At 41.1% G+C, this 16,046-nt stretch overlaps 1 protein-coding gene and 1 pseudogene across 1 annotated transcript; both read left to right on the top strand.

Annotated features, from left to right (window-relative positions):
- Positions 1-8,836: 8,836 nt before the first annotated feature.
- LOC133061239 (olfactory receptor 7G1-like) lies at positions 8,837-9,775 on the top strand (annotated as a pseudogene).
- Positions 9,776-14,709: 4,934 nt separating this feature from the next.
- On the top strand, positions 14,710-15,684 carry LOC133062748 (olfactory receptor 7G1-like). Its single transcript, XM_061152147.1, has one exon. The coding sequence runs from the start codon at positions 14,710-14,712 to the stop codon at positions 15,682-15,684; it is 975 nt and encodes a 324-aa protein (XP_061008130.1).
- The last annotated feature ends 362 nt before the right edge of the window (positions 15,685-16,046 follow it).

Raw genomic sequence — 16,046 nt, 5'->3', positions numbered from 1 at the left:
GCAGCCCATCCTTTTCTGCCTGTTCCTGTCCATGTACTTGGTCACTGTGCTGGGTAACCTTTCATCATCCTGGCCATCATCTGTGACCCCCACCTCCACACCCCCATGTACTTCTTCCTCTCCAACCTGCCATTTGTAGACATCTGTTTCACCTCCACACCCCCATGTACTTCTTCCTCTCCAACCTGCCATTTGTAGACATCTGTTTCACCTCCACACCATACCTAAGAGGCTGGTGAACATCCAGACCCAGAGCAAATCCATCAGTTACACAGTTACAAATCTGCTTTGTCCAGACGTTTGCTGGACTGGAAAATGGAGTGCTGGTGATGATGGCCTCTGATTGATTTGTGGCCATCTGTCACCCTCTGAGGTACAAGGCCATCATGAACCCCAAGCTCTGCAGGCTGCTGGCTGTAGTTTCTTTCTCTATTACTGTTCTCGACACCCTGCTCCACACTCTGATGGTCCTGTGGCTGTCCTTTTGCACAGACCTGAAAATTCCCCACTTTTTCTGTGAATTAGCTCATATTCTCAAACTCACCTGTTCAACATCCTCATCAATAACATCCTTGTGTATTTAGTGGGACCAGCCTGTTGGGTGTTATTCCTCTCTCTGGGATAATTGTCTCTAATTGTCTCTCTCTCTTTTTTTTTCATTTATTTCCATCAGTCGGAGCCTAATTGTCTCTTATACTTGAATTGTCTCTTCTGTCCTGAAAACCCCATCAACTGGTGGAAAGTATAAGGCATTTTCTATCTGTGTGTCACACTTAATAGTTGTTTCCTTGTTTTATGGGACAGGCTTTGGGGTGTACCTTAGTTCTGCAGCCACTCATTCCTCCAGAAAGAAAGTATCTGTGTTGTACACTATGATCACTCCTATGATGAACCCTTTTATCTGTAGCCAGAGGAACAAGGACATGATGGGGGCTTTGAAGAAATTCATCTCTAGAATCATCTTCTTCCCATTGATGTTCAGTTGCTTTGTACTTATATTCCTAGAATATAGGGCTTCCCTGGAGGCTCAGATGGTAAAGAATAATCTGTCTGCAGTGAAGGAGACCCAGGTTCAATCCCTGGGTCAGGAAGATTCCCTGGAGAAGAGAATGGCAACCCACTCCAGTATTCTTGCCTGGAGAATCCCATGGACAGAGGAGCCAGGTGGACTACAATCCATGGGGCTGCAAAGAGTTCCAGGGCTGCAAAGAGATGGACATGATGGACTGACTTGCACTTCCTAGAATATAAAAAGGAGAGAAAAATAATGAGAAGTCCAGAAAACCTGACCACTTTCTTGAAATACTTAATACCAGAGATCAAATGGTTAAGGATGAGAATTTTTTTTTAATTAAAAAACTAGGGTTTCTCTTTTTTTAATTTTATTTTACTGTATTTTTAAATATTTATTTGGCTGCTCCGGGTCTTAGTTGCAGCATGTGGGATCTAGTTCCTTGACCAGGGGTAGAACCCAGGCCCCCTGCATTGGGAGTGCAGAGTCTTAGCCACTGGACTAGGAAAGTTCTCATTTTTATATTTTTTGGGGGTAAGAATTTTGGAATCAGACCACCTGAATTTGAATCCTACTTCTATTAAACAATAGCTCTGTGACCTTTGACAGTTTACGTGAACTTTCTAGGCTCAGCTTCCTCATCTACAAAATTGGCATAATGATATTATAATATTTACAATTTTGGAAGATTTTCATTACTTCACCTCTGTCAGTGAGAATGCCTGCCTTCATCAATAACAAGGTAAAAGTCTTGGCTCCAACAGGATCAAATGATAAAAACAATTATCATCTTTTCTAACAGTGACTTCAAAGGTCAGGTAGGTCTAGGCACAAAAGCGCAGGACTCCATTTCATTTTTCTTGCCTTCCTCTTAAGGCTGGTCCCCTGATGGTCACCAGTGGCTATAGCTGGGCAAAGACATTTCAGACACAACCTGTGTGCATGCTCAGTTGCTAGGTCATGTCCATCTTTGCAATCCTGTGGACTGTAGCCCACCAGGCTCCTCTGTCCATGGGATTTCCCAGGCAATAATACTGGAGTGGGTTGTCATTCCCTTCTCCAGGAGATCTTCCTGACCCAGGGATCAAACCCACATCTCCTGCATCCATTGCATCTCCTACATTGCAGGCAGATTCTTTACTGCTGAGCCACCAGGGAAGCACTTTCAGATACAGTCAGTTCAGTTCAGTTCAGTTGCTCAGTCATGTCCAACTCTGCAACACCATGGACTGCAGCACTCCAGGCCTCCCTGTCCATTACCAACTCCCAGAGTTTACTCAAACTCATGTCCATTGAGTCAGTGATGCCATCCAACCATCTCATCCTCTGTCGTCCCCTTCTCCTACCACTTTCAAACTATCCCAGCATCAGGGTCTTTTCAAATGAGTCATTCTTTGCATCAGGTGGCCAAAGTACTGGTTTCAGCTTCAGCATCAGTTTTTCCAATGAATACTCAGGAATGATTTCCTTTAGGATGGATTGGTTGGATCTCCTTGCTGTCCAAAGCACTGTTGAGTCTTTTCCAACACCACAGTTCAAAAGCATCAATTCTTCAGCACTCAGCTTTCTTTATAGTCCAACTCTCACATTCCTATATGACTACTGGAAAAAATATAGCTTCGACTAGACAGACCTTTGTTGGCAAAGTAATGGCTCTGCTTTTTAATAAGCTGTCTAGGTTGGTCATAACTTTTCTTCCAAGGAACAAGTGTCTTTTAATTTCATGGCTGCAGTCACCATTTGCAGTGATTTTTGGACCCCCCAAAACTTAAGTCTGTCACTGTTTCCACTGTTTCCCCATCTATTTGCCATGAAGTGATGGCACCAGATGCCATGATCTTAGTTTTCTGAATGTTGAGTTTTAAGCCTGCCTTTTCACTCTCCTCTTTCACTTTCATCAAGAGGTTTTTTTAGTTCTTCTTCACTTTCTGCCATAAGGGTGGTGTCATCTGCATATCTGAGGTTATTGATATCTCTCCCGGCAATCTTGATTCCAACTTGTGCTTCATCCAGCCCAGCATTTCTCATGATGTACTCTGCATACAAGTTAAATAAGCAGGGTGACAATATACAGTCTTGACGCACTCCCTTCCCAATTTGGAACCAGTCTATTATTCCATATCCACTTCTGTTGCTTCTTGACCTGCATACAGATTTAATATTGTCAGACACAGTAACTAGAAATAAAACTCTCTCCCTTTCCTTTGGTCTTTTTGCAATGCAGAAAGAATCTTGACCAGGAGATGCCCCAAAGACATTGTTTTTATTATCAGCCTGAATTGGAACATGTTCTGCATTAGTTTCCTATTGTCATTGTAATGGACTTCCCTGGTGGCTTAGTTGGTAAAAAATCTGCCTACAATGGAGAAGATCTAGGTTCATTCCCTGGGTTGGGAATATCCCCTGGAGAAGGAAATGGCAACCCACTCCAAGATTCTTGCCTGAAGAATTCTGTGGACAGAGGAGCCTGATGGGCTACAGTCTATAGGGTGGCAAAGAGTCAGACACAACTGAGGAACTTTCACTCACTCACTGTCATTGTAACACATATCAGAAGCTTAGTATCTTAAAACAACACAAATGTTTTCTTTTGCAGTCTTGGAAATCAGAAGCCTGAAGTCAGCTACCCTGGGCAAAAGTCAAAGTGTTGGGCTCCTTCTGAAAGTTCTGAGAAAAGAATGAAATGCAGAATTTGCGGGTTTTTTTTGTTTGTTTGTTTGGGGGTTTTTTGTTGTTGTTTTGTTTTGTTTTGTTTTTATTAGTTGGAGGCTAATTACTTCACAACATTTCAGTGGGTTTTGTCATACATTGATATGAATCAGCCATGGATTTACACGTATTCCCCATCCCCATCCCCGCTCCCACCTCCCTCTCCACCCGATTCCTCTGGGTCTTCCCAGTGCACCAGGCCCGAGCAATTGTCTCATGCATCCTACCTGGGCTGGTGATCTGTTTCACCATAGATAATATACATACTGTTCTTTTGAAACATCCCACCCTCACCTTCTCCCAAAGAGTTCAAAAGTCTGTTCTGTACTTCTGTGTCTCTTTTTCTGTTTTGCATATAGGGTTATTGTTACCATCTTTCTAAATTCCATATATATGTGTTAGTATGCTGTAATGTTCTTTATCTTTCTGGCTTACTTCACTCTGTATAATGGGCTCCAGATTCATCCATCTCATTAGAACTGATTCAAATGAATTCTTTTTAATGGCTGAGTAATATTCCATGGTGTATATGTACCACAGCTTCCTTATCCATTCATCTGCTGATGGGCATCTAGGTTGCTTCCATGTCCTGGCTATTATAAACAGTGTTGCGATGAACATTGGGGTGCACGTGTCTCTTTCAGATCTGGTTTCCTCAGTGTGTATGCCCAGAAGTGGGATTGCTGGGTCATATGGCAGTTCTATTTCCAGTTTTTTAAGAAATCTCCACACTGTTCTCCATAGCGGCTGTACTAGTTTGCATTCCCACCAACAGTGTAAGAGGGTTCCCTTTTCTCCACACCCTCTCCAGCATTTATTGCTTGTAGACTTTTGGATAGCAGCCATCCTGACTGGCGTGTAATGGTACCTCATTGTGGTTTTGATTTGCATTTCTCTAATAATGAGTGATGTTGAGCATCTTTTCATGTGTTTCTTAGCCATCTGTATGTCTTCTTTGGAGAAATGTCTGTTTAGTTCTTTGCCCCATTTTTTGATTGGGTCATTTATTTTTCTGGAATTGAGCTGCAGGAGTTGCTTGTAAATTTTTGAGATTAATCCTCTGTCTGTTTCTTCATTTGCTATTATTTCCTCCCAATCTGAGGGCTGTCTTTTCACCTTACTTATAGTTTCCTTTGTTGTGCAAAAGCTTTTAAGTTTCATTAGGTCCCATTTGTTTAGTTTTGCTTTTATTTCCAATATTCTAGGAGGTGGGTCATAGAGGATCTTGCTGTGATTTATGTCGGAGAGTGTTTTGCCTATGTTCTCCTCTAGGAGTTTTGTTTTTTACCATTCGTCATGGCTTGCGGGATCTTAGTTCCTTTACCAGGGATTGAACCCCGGTCACGGCAGTGAGAATGCCAGGAACTCCCTAATCACTGGAATGCCAGGGAATTTCTCAGTTATTATTTAATATATAAAGAATTTCTGTTCAGGGTGATGAAAATGATCAGGAAATGGATAGTGTTAGTGGTCACACAACATTGTGGATCTTCTTAATGCCATGGAATTGTACATTTTAAATGGCTGAAATAATATTGTTTTTCTTTTTTTAAAGGAGAACCACTTTAATTTGAGTAGTAAACAAAATTCCACTTGTAACATAATAAATATTCCATCAGTTTCTTCACAGCTAGTCCAAAGAACAAAGCCCCTGACTTAATTAGAATTTACATTTAACCGTAAATATTTTAAAATCCATCCATGTCAACTTTGGAATTTTAATCTTGCCTGATAGTATGAAATGGGGCAAAACTTGATTGACAGTCGAATTCCTACTTTTTTTCTGTTAGCCACTTTTGAAATGATACATTTTATATCTATTCAGTTCAGTTCAGTCACTCAGTAGTGTCTGACTCTTTGCGATGCTATGAATGGCAGCATGCCAGGCCTCCCTGTCCATCACCAACTCCCGGAGCTTACCCAAACTCATGTCCATTGAGTCGGTGATGCCATCCAGCCATCTCATCCTCTGTCGTCCCCTTCTCCTCCTGCCCCCAATCCCTCCCAGCATCAGGGTCTTTTCCAATGAGTCAACTCTTCATATGAGGTGGCCAAAGTACTGGAGTTTCAGCTTCAGCATTAGTCCCTCCTGTGAACACCCAGGACTGATCTCCTTTAGGATGGACTGGTTGGATCTCCTTGCTGTCCAAGGGACTCTCAAGAGTCTTCTCCAACACCACAGTTCAAAAGTATCAATTCTTTGGCACTCAGCTTTCTTCACAGTCCAACTCTCACCTGCATACATGACCACTGGAAAAACCATAGCCTTGAGTAGATGGACCTTTGTTGGCAAAGTAATGTCTCTGCTTTTAAATATGCTATCTAGGTTGGTCATAACTTTCCTTCCAAGGAGTAAGCGTCTTTTAATTTCATGGCTGCAATCACCATCTGCAGTGATTTTGGAGCCCCCAAAAATAAAGTCTGACACTGTTTCCACTGTTTCCCCATCTATTTCCCATGAAGTGATGGGACCAGATGCCATGATCTTAGTTTTCTGAATGTTGAGCTTTAAGCCAACTTTTTCACTCTCCTCTTCAAAATGATTAAAAATTTTGGAAGATAATATGCAAAGATATTTTTATGACCTTAGAGAAGTTAAATATTTGAAAGAATAGCACAATCCAAAAGGGAAAGCCTGAGAAATTCAAGCACTTTAAAAATAAGCTACTAAAACAAGTGATTCAAAAATGAAAATTTAGAATTGTTCTTTCAGTATACTGAAGATAAAAGCAGGGCAAGTAAACTTCCAGTGAAATATCTCCACATGTAACATTGCTCACTGCATCAATATCAATGTGCTTTTATTACTCAGTACAGAAACAAACAACTTTTAATATAGTCCAGCTCTCTTAAAAACCAATCCTTCTCCCCTTATCCCCTGCAACCACCATTCCACTTTCCGTCTTTACAAAGTTACCTATTCTAGATACCTCATAACTTAAATCATATAATATTTGTCCTTTTTGGCTTGGTTTGTTTCACATAGCATAAGGCTTTTAAGGTTGTAATGTGTAATGCTGTATTGTGTCAGAATTTCATTCCTTCTTATGTGGCTGGAATGAATGAATGAATGAATGAATTTCATATCTACAATTATAAACCATAACCGATTATAACCTATATTATTGATTACATGCATATGTTATTGGTTGTATCTAGAAATAGAATACTGGAGTATTCTAGAGAAGAACGGTGTATGCACATTTGCACTGGATGTGAAATAGATGTGAGCAGAAAAAGGTGGAACAGTGACTGGTGAACACCTGGCCTCATAGCATCAGAGACTCCACCACCTTAAATTCTTCCATTGTATCTTCTTGGTCTTTAAGGATTTGCACTGGCCTGGCATCAGCATGATGATAAAATTGTTTGACTAATGAGGAGCTTTGGGTATTGATCCTCCAAAGGTACAGAGACTAAAAATTGTCGGTGACAATCAACAGCACTTCCTCAATAAAATCAGCACACATGTGCCTCCTCCTGGAAATGACCCCCCTCCCCACCCTGCTCAGGAGCCTAGTGCTTCACTCAATCCAGTCTCCTCTTATTAAACTTCAGCTTCCATTACTCAACATCTAGGAGACGCATCATTGCATCTCGACAAGAGTCCATCATTTCCTAGTGAAGTCATTCAGGTAAACCTTCATTCCTGTTTGGCAATCAAGAGAGGTGTTTTACCGCAAGTTTAACTAGGGGAAATTGTGAGAAGAGGACATGCATAAAATTATTAGAACCAAGGCATCCATTTGCCTCTTGCCTGTCTTCTATTTTCTCGACATGTTCCTTTGTATCTTTCTTGTAATCTTCAAACAGCTCTTATTCTGTCGGTCTCCTACTGTCTTTCCATTCTCCATCCCTGTCAGCTGGAATGTGCTCATTTACAAACGTGGTGATTGTTTTCCATGTTTTCCACTTTGCCGGCATTTAACTTCCTTTCTGTAGCGATTCAGGGAGGAGGCTTGGGCAGTTTGACCGTATCTTGTGCTTCTGGGTTTTTGACACAGCTTTGTATTATCTCTGTTGCCAGGCTGTGAGGTCTCTGGGGAAGGAGGTGATGATTCAGATAGACTCATCAGCCCTGATTACCTGCTTCTCCTAATAAAGTTACCAAATGTTATTATAAAAATAATCAGGGTAATGATAACCCTATATGCAAAACAGAAAAAGAGACACAGAAGTATAGAACAGACTTTTGAACTCTGTGGGAGAAGGTGAGGGTGGGATGTTTCGAAAGAACAGCATGTATATTATCTATAGTGAAACAGATCACCAGCCCAGGTGGGATGCATGAGACAAGTGCTCGGGCCTGGTGCACTGGGAAGACCCAGAGGAATCGGGTGGAGAGGGAGGTGGGAGGGGGGATCGGGATGGGGAATACGTGTAAATCCATGGCTGATTCATGTCAATGTATGACAAAACCCACTGAAATGTTGTGAAGTAATTAGCCTCCAACTAATAAAAAAAAATAAAAATAAAAAATAAAAATAATCAGAACAACATGGTGTAATTTTATCAAAAGATAAATTTGTAATTTATTTATCAAAAGATAATTTATAATTTATTTATTTATTTTTGGCTGTGCTGAGTCTTCATTGCTGAGAGGGCTTTTCTCTAGTTGCTGAGGACAGGGGCTGCTCTCTAGTTGCAGTGTGCAGGCTTCTCATTGCAGTGACTTCCCTTGTTGCAGAGCACAGGCGCTAGGGCACGTGGGCTTCCGCAGTTGTAGTGCGTGGGCTCAGCCATTGCAGCTCCCGAGGTCTAGAGCACAAGCTCAATAGTTGTAGTGCATGGGCTTAGCTGCCTCGGAGCAAGCGGGATCTTCCTGGATCAGGGATCGAGCCATGTCTCTTAAATTGGCAAATGGATTCTTTACCACTGAGCCACTATCAGCGAAGCCTGATAGTGTAATTTTAAAAATGGCTATTCCTCAACTCTTTCCATAATTTACAAATGTTGACACACTGCTTTTAATAACTTTCGGTCTTTATTCAAAGTAACAAAATAACGTGTGTCCCTCTATTCCATTACTTCCTTTCTCAAATTGGTGTTTGCCTCTGGTGATACACCTGCTGCTGGACTAGGGGCCACAGCTTTCCCATCAGATTTATCAGCAATATGGAACCAAGAAACTAAACAGATGTTTCAGAATTCTTTCTCATGAGACTGACAGAAGACCCAGAACTGAAGATCACCTTCTTCAAACTGTTCCTGTCCATGTACCTGGTCACTGTCCTGGGAAACCTGCTCATCCTCCTGGCTGTCATCTCTGACCCCCACCTCCACACCCCCATGTACTTCTTCCTCTCCCATCTCTCCTTTACAGACATCTGTTTAAGCACAACCATGATCCCAAAGATCCTAGTGAACATCCAAGCACAGAGTCAGAGCATCACTTTTACAGGCTGCATCACCCAGATCTGCTTTGTTCTGACTTTTGTCTGTTGGGAAAATTTTCTCCTTTTAGTAATGGCCTATGACCGCTATGTGGCTATATGTCACCCACTGAAGTACACAGTCATCATGAACCCTTGCCTCTGTGTTCAGCTGATTCTACTCTCCTTGTTTATCAGCATTGCGGACGCCTTGCTCCACAGTCTGATGGTGTTGCGACTGTCCTTCTGCACAGACCTGGAAATCCCCCTCTTCTTCTGTGAAGTTGTTCAGGTCATCAAACTTGCCTGTTCTGACACCCTCATCAATAACATCCTGATATATTTTGTGGCTAGCTTATTTGCTGGTGTTCCTCTTTTTGGAATCATTTTCTCTTATATTCAAATTGTTTCCTCCATTTTGAAAATGTCATCATCAGGCAGAAAGTATAAAGCTTTTTCTACCTGTGGGTCTCACCTCTCAGTTGTCACCTTGTTCTATGGGACAGCTTTTGGGGTGTATATTAGTTCTGCAGTTACTGATTCTTCCAGGAAGACTGCAGTGGCTTCGTTGATGTACACTGTGGTCACTCCCGTGATGAACCCCTTCATCTACAGCCTGAGGAACAGAGACATGAAGGGAGCTTTGAGGAAACTCATTGGTAGGGTACATTCTGTTCTGTGATGTGTCATTGGGTTTGGGATGGGTTCACTATAATGAATCAAAGTAAAGGGAATGCTAATGAGATAGAAAGCCTGACTTTTTCATCACCAGGTTCTTAAATGAATAGATAATATGATAGCTAAGTGCATTTTAACTTAGGGTTAATACCCGACTTGCTCTTTTTTTTAGCACTGATTTTTTTAAAATTTATTTTGTATTTCAGTATAGCCGATTAACAATGTTGTGATAGTTTACAGTGAAGGGACTCAGCCATACATATACATGTATCCATTCTCCCCCACACTTCCTTCCCATCCAAGCTGCCACCTAACTAAGGAGAGTTCCATGTGCTATACAGTAGGTCCTTGTTGGTTACCCATTTTAAATATAGCAGTGTGTACGTGTCCATCCCAAACTCCCTAACTATCCCTTCTCCCCATCCTTTCCCCAGCAACCATAAGTTTGTTCTCTAAATGTAGCACTGTGATTTTTGACAGATGATTTCTATTCTCTAAGATAAATTTCTCCAGTTAGGGTACATGGAAGCTGAATCTGAGGCAGATATTCTTGGTATGGTCATTTCATGGGGAATGTTCTCAGCACAAAGAAAGTGGGGGAAAATATTAATTTATCTTTATTATAGAAAGTGGGAAAGGACTTAAATCTGTGGTCATGCAGAGATGTATCCTGCCTGATTCCATGGACAGCACCATATGAATTGAACCTTAGATGTAAGCCTACTGTGAGGCATAGTGGCTGATCTTTTATACCCCGGTTCAGGAGTTCCTGAGACTGTACTGGTATATTGGACATATGTGATCCAATATTTACATCCAGAATATTCAGCTTCATCAGTTGTAAAAAATTGCTATGGTTAGCTTATCTCAGTAGTTTGAAATGATGGTGAGGTTTTTGAACTTGATCTGTGGGGAAGCCTTTCTTTAAATAGGGAAAGAAATACTGACTCTAACATGCCCAAACTATAGTTATCTCTCATGACAAAAACTTCACAGGCAGAAAATGTGCAGGAGCAGAAAAGTAGAGATTCATTCATTCCTCCATGAAGTGGCTTCGTGCCAGGGTTGATTCCCATCATGGGCCCAGATGCCTGCATCAGATGCAGGCATCATATCTAGGCATGGTTCCCAGAGGAAGAACCCCACTGTCCTTCCCTGAGTCTGTTGTTGACCAAGGCTTTATTTATAATAGATACGTTGATGGCATCATCCACAAGATTGTGCATGCTAAGTTGCTTCAGTCGACCAAGTTGCTCTTGGTGACCCTATGGACTGTAGCCACCGAGCTCCTCTGTCCATGGGATTCTCCAGGGAAGGATACTGGAGTGGATTGCTATGCCCTCTTTGAGGGGATCTTCCCAACCAGGGATCAAACTCAAATCTCCTGCTTCTCCTGCATTGTAGGCAGATTATTTGCCGCTGAGCCACTGGGGAAACCCCCACAAGATATTACCTTCTATCTTATCACTGAGACTATGATCATAAGTCACCTCCTTAACTAATTCCTGATATGGGGAAAGTAATTCCATTGTATGTATACAATACATTTTGTTTATCTTTTCATCCTTTGATGGACACTGCTCCTACCTCTTGGTTATTGTAAATTGTGTTACTATGAATAAAAGTATGTAAAAACACCAGATGTTTTATTAAATTTGCTTTTAGAATTGTTATTATTATCATTATTTTTGGCTGCACTGCTTGGCTTGTAGGATCTTTGTTCCCTGATCAAGGATCAAATCCAGGCCCCCCACAGTTGAAGCTCAGAGTCCTAACCACTGGACCACCAGGGAATTCCCTAGAATTGTTCTTTTTTAACTACACACCTTCCTGTCTCTCTTTGAAAATGCTATCTATACTCACGACTTAATCTTTCAAAAATTTAGTTTTAAAATGATCATACAGCAGAATGCCCTTTTTGTGTGCTTCTCTCTGTATTATAAGACATTCTTTGATGCTTAAAACCACCGCCACAGTCAATATACAGAGAAGTTACATCATCTGCCAACAAATTGCCTTGGACTAGATGGTAGGCACACGGTCCTCTGTGTTTGAGAACCACTGTGAGCCACTAATCTGCTTTTTAGTCTGACTTTTCTGTGCTTTTCATGATATCATATAAATGAAATCATACATCACCTCAAGCATGAATACTTGGAGTAGTTCTACTCAGAATTGCCCAAGACAAAATCAACTCACATGTATTTCTTTGGATATGCATAAGTAAACTGTGGTTGCAGTTATATCATTATAATAGAAACATCAGTAAAGAAGAATGAATAACTGAGACAGGCAGCAACTTGGATGATTCTCAGTGGCATTATGCTGACTGAAAGAAGCCCCATGCAAAAATCAAACGTTTATTTAAAAAATCTTATCCTGGAGCAAATTGATGATCTGATTCTTGGTTTGGTAGGTTAAACATTTTAGGGTCATGTTCTTCCTGGTATTTAAAATTCGAATTGTAGATTCATTTTACTTGCTAGGTTTTTCCTCCCTCCCCTTCCATTTTTGTATTCGTACATGATCACCTAACAGATTCACAGTTGCCCTCGGCAATTACCAGCCCTCTAGCCTTGAATTCAGACTGATAACTAGTCCCTGATACTCAGTGATTTTGAGAACATCACCAAATTCAGCTACCAAACCACTGACTGACTTGATTCAGTTCTGCCCTGGGGGCTTCTTTTGAAACTTTCTGCTGTTCTAAGTCCAAAGTTGTAGTCCTAGAAAGAGTCCCCAACTCTTGTGTTCACTCCCATTTCTCAGTAACAAACCTCCACAAATGTCTTTGGCTTTTTAAATTCAATATTTCTAAGTCTTCTGTATTTTCTATTATTTTATGTGTTCAAAGCAAATGACATTAAGATAGTAAGGGATGACAATACAAGGCTAGCCTGTCTCATATTGGTTTTAAAATATCAAGAAACTTGTATATTCACAAGTTCATACAATAGCAGTGAACAGTGAAAGGAGTTAATTGACAAACAGATGAAAGAAGTACCATGCCAACCTGTTAGATAATAGATTAAATGTACTGAGATTATGCTTGACCACTGTTGTCTTGGGATGGCATTGTAACCCCTTACAGCTTTATGAAAAGTTAAGAGATGAACGTGAGCTGGTACACATGCAGAAAAGTCCACTTGGCCTCATGGGGTCAGAAAAGCAACTATCTTGAATTTCTCCCATGTAGAGTCTTGATCTTAAGGATTTGCACTGTCCTGGGATCACAGTGACAATGAATTGCCTGGCTAATGAGGAGCTTTGGAAATTGAATCTCCAGGGTTCAAGACTGTGATCTGCCTGTGACTACCTCAATCAACTATACCTTTTCTAGGAAAGTAGTAGCACACCTGAGACTCTTTCCCATAAATGATCTCTCCTGCCCAGGAGCTGGTGACTCACTCAGACCTTCTGTTCTTCCTAAGGACAGCTGTTCTGTATGGTACATAAGAGATGTCGAGCATCTTTCCACTGTGATACCAGCCAGGTAACCTATTCCTTTAGTGAATATTTGGTGTTTTGGTATAGGTTCATACAGGGGAAGCTGTGAAAACAGTATATACATCAGATGATTAGAACCAGGTCTCTCTGCCTAACATATGACATCTTTACCTTTTTTAAATTATATTTTGCACCAATATTTGTAAGCATTTTTGATTTACTAATATGAAACTCTCTATATGACCTTGCACTTCTTTCTGATTAGAAATCTTCCTGTTCAGATACAGGGTGACTCTTAAAGAATTGTCCAACATTTCTTTTTTTTTTTTTTTTTTTTAGTTGGAGGCTAATTACTTCACAACATTTCAGTGGGTTTTGTCATACATTGATATGAATCAGCCATAGAGTTACACGTATTCCCCATCCCGGTCCCCCCTCCCACCTACCTCTCCACCCGACTCCTCTGTGTCTTCCCAGTGCACCAGGCCCGAGCACTTGTCTCATGCATCCCACTTGGGCTGGTGATCTGTTTCACCATAGATAGTATACATGCTGTTCTTTTGAAACATCCCACCCTCACCTTCTCCCACAGAGTTCAAAAGTCTGTTCTGTATTTCTGTGTCTCTTTTTCTGTTTTGCATATAGGGTTATTGTTACCATCTTTCTAAATTCCATATATATGTGTTAGTATGCTGTAATGTTCTTTATCTTTCTGGCTTACTTCACTCTGTATAATGGGCTCCAGTTTCATCCATCTCATTAGGACTGATTCAAATGAATTCTTTTTAACGGCTGAGTAATATTCCATGGTGTATATGTACCACAGCTTCCTTATCCATTCATCTGCTGATGGGCATCTAGGTTGCTTCCATGTCCTGGCTATTATATTGTCCAACATTTCTTTGTACATCTGTCATTGTATGGGAGGGGAGAAAAGTTGATGAGCTTCATCCTGTCTTTCCATTCTTGGTTCTTGACATGTCTATGTATTATTTCTTTTCCCTGGCCCGGAGGTCACTGGGGATCCGGACAGAATTTTCAATGGCCTCCCTCATCTGTTTCTCTTTATAAAATTACTTTTTTTTTAATTTGGCTGCACCAGGTCTTAATTGTAGCATATGGGATCTAGTTCCCTGACCAGGGATCAAACCCAGGCTCTCTACATTGGAAACACAGTGTCTTAGCTACTGGACCATCAGGGAAGTCCCCTAATGTCTCAAATAATCAGAAGAGTACAGATAGTTTATAAAAGAACCATGTCTTTATCCTTTCTAGAATTAACTGCTCATGCTCTGAAATACCAACTCTGGATATTTTTTTTAAGAACAGAAAAATATGCATGCAGAAGGCATTGCTTTCCCCCTCCCTTCATTAATCTCCTTCCCTTTCCAAGATGGTGTGGATCTCTTGTGATACTCCTGATGCTCATCTAGGGACCACAGATTTCCATGTCTTTTTTAACCACATCTTTTTCATCAGATCATCAACAACATGGAATCCAGAAATCACACAGATGTTTCAGAATTCCTTCTCATGAGACTGACAGAGGACCCAGAACTGAAGACCATTTTCTTCAGCCTGTTCCTGTCCATGTACCTGGTCACTGTCCTGGGAAACCTGCTCATCATCCTGGCTGTCACCTATGACTCCCACCTCCACACCCCCATGTACTTCTTCCTCTCCAGTCTGTCCTTTACTGATATCTGTTTAAGCACCACCATGATCCCAAAGATTCTAGTGAATGTCCAGACACAGAATCAGAGCATCACTTACACAGGCTGCATCACCCAGATCTGCTTCGTCCTGATTTTTGTTAGCTGTGAAAATTTCCTCCTTGGAGCAATGCCCTACGACCGCTATGTGGCCATTTGTCACCCCCTGAGATACACTGTCATCATGAACCCCCACCTCTGTGCTGTGCTGATTCTCATCTCATTATCCATCAGCATTGTGGATGCCCTGCTCCACAGTCTGATGGTATTGCGACTGTCCTTCTGCACAGACTTGGAAATCTCCCTCTTCTTCTGTGAAGCTGTTCAGGTCATCAAGCTTGCCTGCTCTGACACCCTCATTAATAATATTGTTCTGTATTTTGCAGTTAGCATATTAGGTGGCATTCCTCTTTCTGGAATCCTTTTCTCTTATACTCAAATTATTTCCTCTATTTTGAGGATGCCATCATCAGGCAGAAAGTATAAAGCTTTTTCTACCTGTGGGTCTCACCTCTCAGTTGTTACCTTGCTCTATGGAACAGGTTTTGGACTGTATATTTGTTCAGCCATTTCTGAATCCTCTGGGAAAACTGCAGTGACTTCATTGATGTACACTGCGGTCACTCCCATGATGAACCCCTTCATCTATAGCCTGAGGAACAGAGACATGAAAGGAGCTTTGAGAAAACTCATTGATGACGTCCTTTCTTTTCTCCGATGTGTCATTGAATTTGAGATAAGGCTACTAGAATAAGGCCAAATTAGAAGATTACTGATGAGCTAGACTGCCTGACTCTTTCATCACCAGGTTCTTAAATGAATAACATAACATGATGGCTAAGTGCATTTTAATTTAGGGTTTAAACCCAACTTATTCTTTGTCTAGCTCTGTGATGTTTGACACAAAATCTCAGTTCCCTAAGATAAGGTTTTTGGTTAGGGCCAAGAGAAGCTGAGTCTGAGGCAGAGGTTTGTGGTATAGTAATTTCACTGGGGAATGTTCTCAGCATAAAGGATATCAGAGAAGGTGAAGGAAAGCATTTAAACAAGTTTGTGGTCATGCAAAGATAGATTCTGCCTGACTCCCTGTTTAGCACTATATGAACTGAACTCTAG

This window comes from Dama dama, chromosome 9 (genome assembly GCF_033118175.1).
Source record: "Dama dama isolate Ldn47 chromosome 9, ASM3311817v1, whole genome shotgun sequence".
In the NCBI taxonomy this organism is placed as follows: Eukaryota; Metazoa; Chordata; class Mammalia; order Artiodactyla; family Cervidae; genus Dama; species Dama dama.
Note: the sequence above shows the minus strand (reverse complement) of the source record. Positions and strands in the feature narration are given on the sequence as shown.